General features: G+C 37.3%; 1 protein-coding gene across 2 annotated transcripts in view; it reads right to left on the bottom strand.

Annotated features, from left to right (window-relative positions):
- LOC128867826 (UDP-N-acetylglucosamine--peptide N-acetylglucosaminyltransferase 110 kDa subunit) overlaps positions 1-12,792 on the bottom strand; it is a 28,033-nt gene that overhangs the window by 12,069 nt on the left and 3,172 nt on the right. For both annotated transcript variants that reach the window (XM_054109365.1, XM_054109366.1), the window contains exons 3-6: positions 12,311-12,521; positions 8,205-8,388; positions 8,081-8,149; positions 3,787-3,983 (exon numbers count right to left, since the gene is read on the bottom strand). In XM_054109365.1, the coding sequence (XP_053965340.1) occupies positions 3,787-3,983; positions 8,081-8,149; positions 8,205-8,388; positions 12,311-12,521 (661 nt within the window). The remainder of the gene's footprint in view (positions 1-3,786; positions 3,984-8,080; positions 8,150-8,204; positions 8,389-12,310; positions 12,522-12,792) is intronic.

Here is a 12,792-nt window from a genome sequence, read left to right as displayed (position 1 = left end):
AGTTATAAGGAAAAAAGACTGAATGGCTCGAAATCCTTAGGGAGCGCTTGTGAGCTCTTGCCTGCCTTGGATATGAAAACAACCCTCACAGCCTTCCAAAACCTTGATATAAAGTCTATCCCTAAGCAGCTCCCATCAATACGGGCCATCCAATGACACGATACCTCCGCAGACTTCTGCAGTTGTTCAGTTATGATGTTATCGGAATCAGGCGTTTTGAAGGGCTTGGAAGATCCAAACTGGATTCGAAAATCGGCTTCGAGAAACAACTTAAGCGACTCCTTGCTGCTCATTACCCAACATCCCACTTCGTCTCTAAAGTACTTATTTGGAGTGGGAATTCCTCGAAAGAGTTCGTTTGAAACTCGCGGACTCATGAATTGATGCCTTCTCGACTTTCCTAATTTTGGACTTATAGATTCCTAGCTTTATCTCACAAAGTTCCTATCCTGATTTATGCTTAATCCATCTAGCCCTATTAAAAGGCGTCTACACAAATCCCTAAGTTTAATGACCTAGAAGGCGGATTTTTCTTCCTAGAATGTGTTCGAAGTGGACATGAGCTCCCAGGGGCATTATTACAAGCTGAGGTAAAAATGTCCACCACCTCGTCGATTGACCCCCCCGAGATGTCTATATTCTCCTCCGGTGCTTCCGGGAGCAGGTTATGAAGTTTTCTTCTGTATATATCCTAGTCCGTTTTGTTTATGTACTTGTAGAAGAATCTTTTTGACCGGGGTTCAGTGAGATAGAACTAAATATATCTATCATTAGAAAAGAAGTAAGCATTAAGGACCCCTAATCGGAGATTCGCCTAGCGGTAAGGAAGATGTCAGAGCGAGGTCAAGCACCTCTGCTCTGATCGCAATAAAGTGAAGTGGGATCTTTACCACTGTTGCATGTAAACAAGTCTTCACTTAAAATGAAGTCAAAAAGTGACTCATCTCTTTCGCTAATATCCAGTCTTCCCCAGCAGGTTTGATGGGAATTGCTTTATCAGCTGTGTTGAAGGTTCCGTCTCATCATCATGTAAGCCATCCCCACATAGGCCGACATCAGCAGTAGGTTTTCGATGAGCTTTCCAGGCTCACAGTCACAATGCCACCGTTGCTGAAATAAGCAACATTATAGGTTTTCGTCCTGAGCTCAGCAATATCATTACTGCTAAGTCTGAGTACTTGCATCAGAACTACATCAGCTCCACCTTGCTCAAGGAGTAAGTTGGTGGACGCCGTAGAGTGCTGAAGATTTATAAGAAAAATATTTATTTTCGATAATACTGCCCAGCACCCCAAGGACGGTGTCCCCGCTCTCCAAGTTCGAAAACCTCTTCTCTTTCACCCTGTCGAAGAGTAGCCAGATGCCTATGAGCCAGATGCGCAAACGAGAGGGCGTCACCAGCACTGTCTATATCCAACATCAGGGATTCCATTTCCATACCCACACGAGCTTCTTCTCTCAGCCTTTCCAGATTTGCAGGGGCATCTTTCCTCGGTTTGGAAGAACTTTGGAACGGACGACTTATCAGAACAACTCGAGCTATTCCTGGCCAAGGGCTGCAGCCCCATTAAACTAATCCTGCTTAGTGCGATGAGCTTCACCCCTAATCTATTATCATTGGAGTAAATCTTTTCAACAAGGTTACACCAAACACTTCTCCTCAGGGCTGTCATTGAATTTAACTCTGATCTACATCTGGTGCGTTTAACTACAAAGGCTCCACCCGAACTCAACTTTGGTCAGATGTAACCAATGCAACGAGTGGTGCTATCTTAAGATCTGCTCAGGCTATAGGGAGTGGATCACATGGTTTGTGGCCACCAGGCGCCCTCGGCTTCCATAAAAATCAGGTTGGATAGAACTTTTTATGCAGAATATCTACAGCATTTCTCGCATAGTCAGAGTAAGTCCAAGTCCAGGGTTATCTTTCAAATGAAAGGTAATTGAATATGGGCATTTCCACCAAAAGGTCTCCCGCAAACAAAATATTAAAAGTTAAGAAAATTTAATTGTTTTAACATATTTTCATAGAGAATCAATCAAATTTAATCCACGTATTCATAACCTTTCGAGATATTCGACTAGAAAATCGCGCAAACACAAAAAAAAAAAAAACGTTTAAGTAAATTCTTCGTATTTTTGCATAAAAAATTTGGTTTTCTCTAAAACATTAAATAAATAATATATCACAAATCTAGTTCCAAGAAAGGAATTTTAATTACTTTGGCAATGATGTATTTGCATTTGAAAGCGGTGGAGTAGTTTCGGATAAATGTATTATGGTTTTTGAAATTGGACTTTGATATTTCCTCCATTTTCTCAAAAAAAGGTTTAGTACCGTTGTAATTCATTATGAAAAGATTTCAAAAGTGAGCTCTTTAACAGTCCGTTATTCGGCTCTGAGCGAATTTGGCAGAACCAGCTGATGAGCTGCAGTCTCTTGAGATGTGTTTACAAAAAAACTGAGATTGTGTTGGTGGTATACGTCAACCAATGACACTTCGTTGCGGTCTGAGCAACGACTGATGATTGGACGAGTTTATATCGCTAGCATACGAAAATAAGTCAACACAACCTTCACTCATGTTGCTTCGTTGCTATCTGAGCAACGATTGATTGGACGAGTGTGTGAAATGATCGTGCAGAATTCGGCTGCCGAATCCTCAAGTGACGTAGAAGCTAAGGTTCCCCTCAGTATAAACATTTCTATTGTACATAGTTTTTTTTTTTTTTTTTTTTTTTTTTTTTTTTTTTTTTTTTTTTTTATCGTACCGGTGCATATTCTTTACTTATATTGGGATATTTATAATTTCAAAAAAGAAAAAAAAAAGGGCAGTAAACTGACCATTGAGTAAAAGAACAATTACACCATATGAATGTGCAAGTTTCTTCTTTTCAAAACAGGTAAGAAATTGGAAACAATCAAGTTATAAGCTTATAAGTACGTAAAGGTACGAAAACCCGCGTTTTTCACCGTAAGTCAGGATTTTGTCTGCTTCAAAAATTTTATTTTTCCATTCTTGTCTTTCTCGACAAGATGTACAAGGAAAATAATATCACTTGCTAGATGTTTTTGAATGTCGCACTGTGTAATTTAACAAAAATCATATATGAAAATGCGTCATTTGATAACAAATTTTAGCCGCCGCCGTAGTCGAATAAGTTGGTGCGGGCACGAAACACCAATTGATAGAAAATGTTTTTTCTAATGGGGATCGTTGCTCTGCAGACAGTGGCAAACCTCTGGGTGTATTTCTGCGATGAAAAGCTCGTCATAAAAACCCATCTGCTGTTCAGAGCCGACGTAAAACTTTAAGTATTTCCATTTGTGGAAGCCGTCAAGACGTACACCACAAATAGGAAGAGAAGCTCTCAAACAGTGTGTAAGCGCTTTACAAACTTTGTATATGTGCATGTACGTGCTTTATTTACGCATAGTAGTCTTTTTTGAATGTGACACTATTCAAAAACGAAGGTGAAAATGGTAAAAATTTATTCATAAATAAACAATTACAGCCTCCTAAATACAGTTAACAAAGCTACAGCTTTGGTTTGTGATGTGTAAAGTAGAAGTTTATAATTATAAATCCTTTTGGTTTCTTTTTATTGGTTGATATCAAAATATTATTAAATTTAGAAGCATCATTTTTAAAATATATGTATAATATAATACATAATATCCTAAATTTTTCCAGATCTTTATGTCCAGAGCAATTAAGTAAGTACTAAATAGTCAATGTTAGTGGAATATTTTATAATTTTCTCTATGCTAAAGTTTAGACTTACCTGTCAAATATTCTTGCTTCTTTAAGCACATTTCCCAAATTAATGTATGCATCAAGGAAGTTAGGGTCCAAAGTGACGGCTTTTTCAAAGTGATGTATTGCCAACCAAATTTCGCCTTGTGCATTAAAAACACATCCCAAATTACTCCAGGCCACTGCGAATCCAGGGCATGTTTCAATAGCTTTCAAATAACAAGCCTAAAAAGTGACAAAATACAAATATTTTAGTACAGCTAGTGAACTTTGTTTAGCATTCAACTAAGGACGTCTGAAAGTTTGAGTTGCTTGGAGTAGAGTATATAAAATAAGTACTCCTAGGGCAAACAAGTACATGACATGTTGTGCATAATTGTTCCTCAAATATCTGAAAATATATTCTACTAGCAAACCCGGCCCCCTTCGCTGGGCACACTAAAATAGAATAGATATGGTTTAGAACAGAAAATATATGGTTTTCATATTATTTATTTCTTTATTCTTTATTCAAGCGCTTTGGCATAAACAATATTTTTTGTTTTTCTATTTGTTTTTGAGTAAATATAAAATATAAATTGAAAATCAGGAAAAAAGAAGATTGTTTTTAAATTTCAAACCAACGCATATGAATAAACAATCGTCTTTTTTCCTGATCATCCATGAATTTTTCGTTTCAATTTATATGTTTTATTAAGCATTGGAGCTTTTTTAACCATTATCCATTTATATTTTTCAAAAAAAAAAAAACGGAAAAAATTGTTTTTTCCACGAACACATAATTTCATTCGGATTTAACATTAAATTCTCAAATTTCGTAAGAAATTATTCACTGTTCCAAAATCCACTCCAAAAAAATTCACAAACAATTTTTACATGTTGCACTTACGTTTTTTCCTTATGGCATCCAAATCAGAAAGAAATATTGACACATTGTAACTCACACTGTCAATTTGACAGTTCAGTTCCGCCCCAAGCGTTAAAAAAGTAAGCGACATTATGGCTGGCTCAAAAGAACGCTGTACCCGTTGCCACTGCTCCGAATTACAACCAAACTTTACGAAACCCATTTTCAAGACTTACTTAATAATGTGCATAAGTTTGGTTTAATTCGCTGCAAAGACACGGCGGGTCCACGTTTTGGCATATATTTCGAGACCCTAGTCATCAATAGGTATGAAAATTACCCCGTATTAAAGCACTTATCAACAGCTTTCATTTGATATCCATATTGTACAAACACATTCTAGGGTCCACGTTTTGGTCTCTATCTCGAGACCCTAGTCACGGAGCGGATGGAAATACTCTGAACTAAAGCATTCACCAACAGCTTCAATTTGATATTCATATTGTACAAACACATTCTAGGGTCCACGTTTTGGTCTCTATCTCGAGACCCTAGTCACGGAGCGGATGGAAATACTCTGAACTAAGGCATTCACCAACAGCTTCAATTTGATATCCATATTGTACAAACACATTCTAGGCTCCACGTTTTTCGAGACCCTAGTCACGGAGCGGCATGAAAAATACTCTGAACTAAAGCATTCACCAACAGCTTCCATTTAATACCCAAATTGTACATACACATCCGAAGGTTACCCGGGTCCACGTTTTGACCTATATCTCGAGACCCTATCTACCAATAGGTATCCAAACTATACGGACACCATCTTCAATACCTCCTTAACAATGTGTGTAAGTTTGGTTTAATTCGGTGCAAAGACACGGCGGGTCCACGTTTTGGCATATATTTCGAGACCCTAGTCATCAATAGGTATGAAAATTACCCCGTATTAAAGCACTTATCAACAGCTTTCATTTGATACCCATATTGTACATACACAACCAAAGGTTACCCGGGTCCACGTTTTGACCTATATCTCGAGACCCCAGTCACGGAGCGGCATGAAAAATACTCTGTACTAAAGCATTCACCAACAGCTTCAATTTGATATCCATATTGTACAAACACATTCTAGGGTCCACGTTTTGGTCTCTATCTCGAAACCCTAGTCACGGAGCGGCATGAAAAATACTCTGAACTAAAGCATTCACCAACAGCTTCCATTTGATACCCATATTATATATACACATCCGAAGGTTACCCGGGTCCACGTTTTGACCTATATCTCGAGCCCTTTCCACCAATAGGTATCCAAACTATACGGAAACCATCTTCATTTATTATTCGTATTATTTCTGGATCTATTGATTGTCCTTCCCTCTTAAGTAAAATTCAATTTAATATACCCAATATGAGGCTCCGACAGTACGAAACCTTTAACATTGGCTTCTCGAGAACCAACTATGGGATGAATGCTCCGATTCCTAGGGCATGTTCAGATTTAAATATGTTTTTCAATTCTTCTGGTGCTGATTTTACATGGCCGTATGGCATCTTAGTCAATCATCTTAAATCGTTCTTTTCTTAGTAACTAATAAACTATTGTACATTAGCTTAATATAGTCTGTAAGAATGTATCCATTCAAAGACAATAAATAAATAAATAAATAAATAAATAAATACCTTCTTAACAATGTGTGTAAGTTTGGTCTAATTCGGTGCAGACACGGCCGGTTAGCGAACACACACAAAAAGTTGACTTTATTTTATATATAAGATTTTTTTCAGTTTGTCCGAAAAATCCAAATATCTTACGGAACCCTATTTTTTTCCAAAATAAAATGTAATCCATGTTACTCTTGGATAATGTAGTTTTCGAATGGTGAAAGAATTTTTAAAATCGGTCCAGTAGTTTTTGAGCCTATTCGTTACAAACAAACAAAGCTTTCCTCTTTATAATACGAGTATTAGTATAGATATTGTATTGAACACGAGTGAAGTGACGTCTCTCGTGTTACCGAACAAAAACTCGAAGCGGTGTGTAATAAAATCCAGTCCCGGAAAGCTCCAGGTCCCCTTAAAGAACTTTGTAAACTATGGACCTGGAATTTTCAAAAAATCAATTTTTTTTTTTATTTTTCGAAAGTATAGGCTGTTAAGAATATACTGTCAAATTTTTTGGAAGCATATTCCCAGTATTTTCGATTCTATAGCCGTTTTAGCAGGTATACTCAGATTTGTCACGCGGCCACTCTCAAAACTTTAAACTCAATTATCTCAAAACTACTTTTTTCGGCCTAGTGTTGTAAAAAAAACCTATTGAACGGAATCGGCTGAAATTTTAATATGTTATTCACAACATCAATGGCTATCGCCAGTACTAAAATCATATTATTATTTCAATTATTTCCTTTTTTATTGAAAAACTGAAACCCTCGTTTTTTTAGAGTGTGAAATTCAAAGCCGAGCCATTTTGTCAATTTTTTTTTATTCTAGAACGGGACATATGTATGTGAGCTACATCCTGATGAATAATTTTTTTGTTTTTGTGTTTTAGGTAAATAGAAGAGCCATGCACAGGCGGTGGCGTTAATCGGTATTATCGATTTAATTCGGAATTAGCTCAAGAATTAAGTGAAACTAATGCGGATTGACAACTAGACTTAATTCTCAGAATTTAAGCGGATTGGGGAATTTTCGATGGCACTACTGCAAAAACGACAGTTAACATCTATTGTGAATGAAAAATAACACAGGCCGACAGCATCTCAGACCCAGAAACCGGACTATATATTTCCGAAGGTTTATGATGCGCTGAATCCAAATCTGGCCTCAGAATTGCTCTATCAGCTCTGGTTTTCGAGATATCCTAACCTAAAAGCGCAAACAACACCGTTTTGCCCATATTCGAGGTTATGTAGCCTTGCAGATGTTTTCTTTCACCAAAATTAAAGGATGGCATCTTTAAATACAAGTCTTCTTCTTTCAAATGGCGTTTTGTTTGCTCAAATATCATTTTTTTTCGCAGAGATATCGCATTTTGAAATTTTCATATTTCTAAATTTTCCTACACCTGAAAATCGATTGAGAAAACATAGACATGATATAGTCGATTACTATATTTCTTGAATTGAGTCTTATTTTTCTTAAAATTTTGTCTCACACCATAAGTGTGCTGACTCACCACACCCCTACACTATCTAACCTTAGGGTACCGAGTCATACACAGCCCTAACCCCTAGAAACCACCCCTATCATACCGCAAGCAGGCTAATCCACTTAACCCTAGAGCTGATAGAGCAATTCTGACGCCAGATTTGGATTCAGCGCATCATAAACCTTCGGAAATATATAGTCTGGTTTCTGGTTAAATTTTGTCGGCCTGTGGAATCAAACGTTAACTAACTAAAAATTTGATGCCTATAAAAGAAAACATACAAACTTTAACTTTTGTTAAAAATTAAAAGTAACTCACCTTAGCCTCTTCCAATCTGCCAAGTGCTTTCAGCAAATTTCCTAGATCGCTACGCACACAATAAAGATCCTGAAAAATATGATTTGGTCAGATTTCATTCATTTTTATTATATTATTTAGTTACCGGATTATATTGCAATGCAGTAATGTATGCTTGCACTGCAGACTCCATGTCCCGAGCCGCTACCAACGCAGCGGCTAAATTTATGTATCCATCAATAAAGTCAGGCTTTAGCCTAACTGCTCGCCTATAGTTCTCCAAAGCTTCTGGCAGCTGTCCACGTTCTTTGTACACATTTCCTAAGTTGCTGAAGAAATGAATAAATTGTGAATAATGTAATTGTTTAAAGTATAAACATGTAATAATAAGCAATAAAGTAGACATTGCCGTTTTCGTTCTATAGCCGTGCACTAGAGTATTATAATTTTGTTCACATAACATAATTTTGTTATATAACATCAGAGAGGAATCGAGATATGTAGATATGACATATGGTGCATACCAAAATTTTCAGAACTTAGACGAGTAAGTTACGTCACGATATCTCGAGCAAACATAAAAAAATTCAAAGAAATTGCGTCTCAGTTTTGTTGAATTTTTTTTGTCTGTGATGGAATTCAAACGTAATAGTGAGATTGCGTTATATTTGGCTGGAAAATCACAACCAGCCATTGTTCGTGAGCTCAGTCACCTCAAAGTGAATAAAATGTTTGTGTATCGCACTATAAAACGTTACAATGATGCTGGTAGCATTGCAAAACGCTATGGGGATGGACCAAAATGACCGCAACAATGCCAGAAATGGTTCGGAAAGTGAAGGCTCGACTTGAACGAAATCCACGTCGAAGTGGAAGATAATGGCCAAAGAACTGAAAATATCACAAGACAGCATTCGACGCATATTGAAAAATGAGCTCAAGGTCAAGTTCCAAAAAGCAGACGATCTTTCACCTCAACAAAAAAAAGTTCGGTGCGAAAGAGCAAAGGAGTTGTTGCGCTTGTACGAACGTGGTGAATTTCTTAACATTGTGTTTTTTGATGAAAAAAAATTCCCAATTGAGCAGTTCATAAACACTCAAAACGATCGTGTTTACTTGACCGAACGCTCATACGAGAATTTCAGCCTACGTATGGCCACTAGAAGCAATTTCCCATCGCAAGTAATGGTTTGGGCCGCAGTGACCGCTGATGGACGCTCTCCAATCGTTTTTATCGAGCCTGGTGTCAAAGTGAATGCGACTTATTATCGGGAAAATGTTTTAGAAGCTGCTTTAGAGCCGTGGACACGCAAACATTTTGGACGTAGACCGTGGACGTTGCAACAGGACTCGGCACCGTCTCATTAAGCTCGTGTGAACCAAGAATGGTTAAAAAATCATGTTCCACACTTCATTTCGTCCACACAATGGCTTTCGAATTCGCTAGACGCAAATCCGATGGATTATTCCATCTGGTCAATTTTGGAGAGCAAGGCGAGGACTAAAAAATATGTCAGTATGGATGCGCTGAACGGGCGGCCGCCGTAGCCGAATGGGCTGGTGCGTGACTACCATTCGGAATTCACATTTTTCTAATAGCGGCCGCCCCTTGGCAGACAATGCCAAAACCTCCGAGTGTATTTCTGAAATGAAAAAGCTCCTCATAAAAAAATATCTACGCTTCGGAGTCGGCTTGAAACTGTAGGTCCCTCCATTTGTGGAACATCAAGACATACGCCACAAATAGGAGGAGGAGCTCGGCCAAACACCCAAAAAGGGTGTAGGCGCCAATTATACCTTCTGCTCAAATATGAACGAGACGGTATCAATAAACCGGTCCGCGGATGACATATGGCAAAAATAAATTTTTTGTTTTTTGGTAGGACTGTTATAAGCTTACATGGCAAATTTCAGCGTGATATGTCACATAGTTTGGTTTTTATGCTGCTGTAAACAAGTCAAGCTCAAGTGTGTTCTTCGAATTTTACGATGGAAATTCAAAGAATTTGTTTGAAATTTTGTTATTCCAACAAAATTTCGGCTTCAGACGCCTTAAAAATGTTGCAGACAACCTATAGGGACTCTGCTCTATCGCGTGCACGTGTTTTCCAGTGGTATCGTTCAAAGAGGGCCGTACATCGGTTGAAAACTTGCCTCATGAACGTCGTCCAGCAACATCAGTAAACGACGAAAACATCGGAAAAGTAAAGGAAATTGTGCTTGAAAATCGCACAAATCGCAAAATCGGTTAACGTTGAATATTATTTAGACGTTTTAAAGCGTTTGCGCGCGAACATTCGTCTTAAAAGGAAGGAATTGTGGGACAACAAGTCATGGTTCTTGCATAACGATAATGCACCAGCTCACACATTACGTCTTGTTCGCGATTATTTGACCAAAAATAATGTTAATATCGTTCCGCAAGCACCGTATTCGCCTGATATGGCTCCATGTGACTTTTTCCTGTTTCCCAAGCTCAAGTTGCCGCTCCGTGGAAAACATTTTGAGACAATTGAAGTCATAAAAGAGAATTCGAAGAACACACTCGAGCTTGACTTGTTTACAGTAGCACAGAAAACAAACTATGTGACATATCACGCTGAAATTTGCCATGTAAGCTTATAAAAGTCCTACCAAAAAACCAAAAATATAAATTTGCCATATGTCATCCGCGAACCGTTTTATTGATAACGTCTCGTTCATATTTGAGCAGAAGGTATATATAAATAATATGTATACCGAGTTTTATTGAAATATGTTAATTTTTGTTCGAGTCATCATACGCAAGGACAGACATACAGAAATATATGGCTAAATTGACTTCTCCCATCATTTTAAACATTTGAATATATTATATTTTTCTTGATTCCTTTTTGGGCACAATCAATCGGGTATAACAACTAATTACAATATGAATTGTTATTGGTCGAATTTTTGAAAACGGATAGAAGAAAGTACGACGTGAATTCAGAGTAGAAAGCTAAAGATCACTCTGTGCTATGCAAATAACCATTTATTCCTTAATTTATAATTTTATGAAAAATCGTTGTGGGATTAAGAGTGTGAACATTTTATAACTATTCAATTAGACTATTTTGTGCAAATAATGCTTAATCACTATTTAGGACATAAATATGAAACACTCATCTGAAAAGACCCGGATCTTTCCGCAAAAGACCTTAGTGAAGTGCAAATAGAGATATTTTTCCGACTAAAAAATAACAAAACAGCTGAAGCCGATGGGTTACCAGCTAACCCATTTAAAAACGGTGGCGAAGAGCTGATAAGATACATTAACGCATGCCTGTTGGCTGAAGCTTAAGTTTACTGTGACCAATCCTGCAATATGCGCCAATTACCGAAGATCAGTCTTTTTAATATCGCATATAAGGTTCTATCGAGTTAACTGTGTGAAAGACAGATAACAGATCTGTGACCAAAAATTCACAGTACGCCAAATCTTAGAAAAACCCGCGAGAAAAGACTTGACACTTACCACCTCTTTATTGATTTCAAAGCTGCCTTTGACAGCATAAAAAGGAGTTCCTTATATGTAGCAATGACTGAATTTGGTATCTCTGCAAAACTAAATAATACGGCTTTGCAAAATGACAAATGAGCAATACCACAGCAGAAGGACCTCTCTGAGTCGTTCGATACCAAAAGAGGTTTCAGACAAGCCGAGTTCTTTACCAACAAGTACAACTTTCTCAAAGCCAGTGTATTTGCCGCCATCTTGCTGATTACGTTTACTTATAAGCGGTTTCTTTGTATGTCAGTAACTAATCAATCGCAAATCAGCGGCAGTCAGACGGCGAGTGAAAATTCTTGACGTTGCTTATCTTAAGCTCTTTTACTAATTGTGGAACCCTTTATACATATACTTCTACATTTTTACACAACAGTACAGTTTTTGTTTTTTTGTTTTTAGCCATTGCTTACATTAACACAGTTTCTCAAATAAAACGCGTTCTCGTAACAATTTTTTGCTAATATAATTGGCACTTTATCTTTTATAGTATTTGTAGAGCGTGGAATTAAATAAGCCTCAAATTTTCCTACACTTTGTTTCAATATCTACCCCATCTGTTTATCCCGTCAGCTTTTTCAGTCTATTCTTAGCTTTAAAATTTGTAACACTCATCTCGAGGTTTTATAATAGGAATCTATTTAAATAAACGTCAGAAGAAGTTTAAACCTTTATTTCGATCTCTCTTCGTTTTGGTCAGAACACCTCTAAACGCTACTTACCTGTAAGCTTCGGCCAAAAGAGGATTTTGCTTTATTGCAAGTGTTGAAAATTGTGCAGATTTATCTAAGCGCCGACATTGAAAATGGATTGAGGATAGAAGCAATAGAACTCCAGTATTTGTGCTATCCTGCCGCCATAATTGCATGCAGTGCTTTTCAGCGTTTTCATAATCCACAGCCTGGTATTCTCGATGTGCTAACTCCAACAAGCCTAAAAAGTACATAATTGATAGATTGTTTAGAAATTTATATCATTGTAAATAATAATAAGCTCGAAAAGATTTTATGTGTTCGGGTGCATAAAAAAAGAAAACCAGTATAACTTAGTAATAGCCTGCAAAAAATTTCAAGGCGGATCCGCTTTTTTTTACCACAAGCTGTTGCATGGCAGATTTTTACGGCCGACCACTAAGAAAACGAAATTTCTTGATAACACTCCGCAACAATTTTAGGGTCATTGCCTGGAGATGGAATTAAATAAA

Source organism: Anastrepha ludens, chromosome 6, assembly GCF_028408465.1.
Source record: "Anastrepha ludens isolate Willacy chromosome 6, idAnaLude1.1, whole genome shotgun sequence".
Taxonomy (NCBI): domain Eukaryota; kingdom Metazoa; phylum Arthropoda; class Insecta; order Diptera; family Tephritidae; genus Anastrepha; species Anastrepha ludens.
This window is presented reverse-complemented; position numbering and strand designations above follow the sequence as displayed.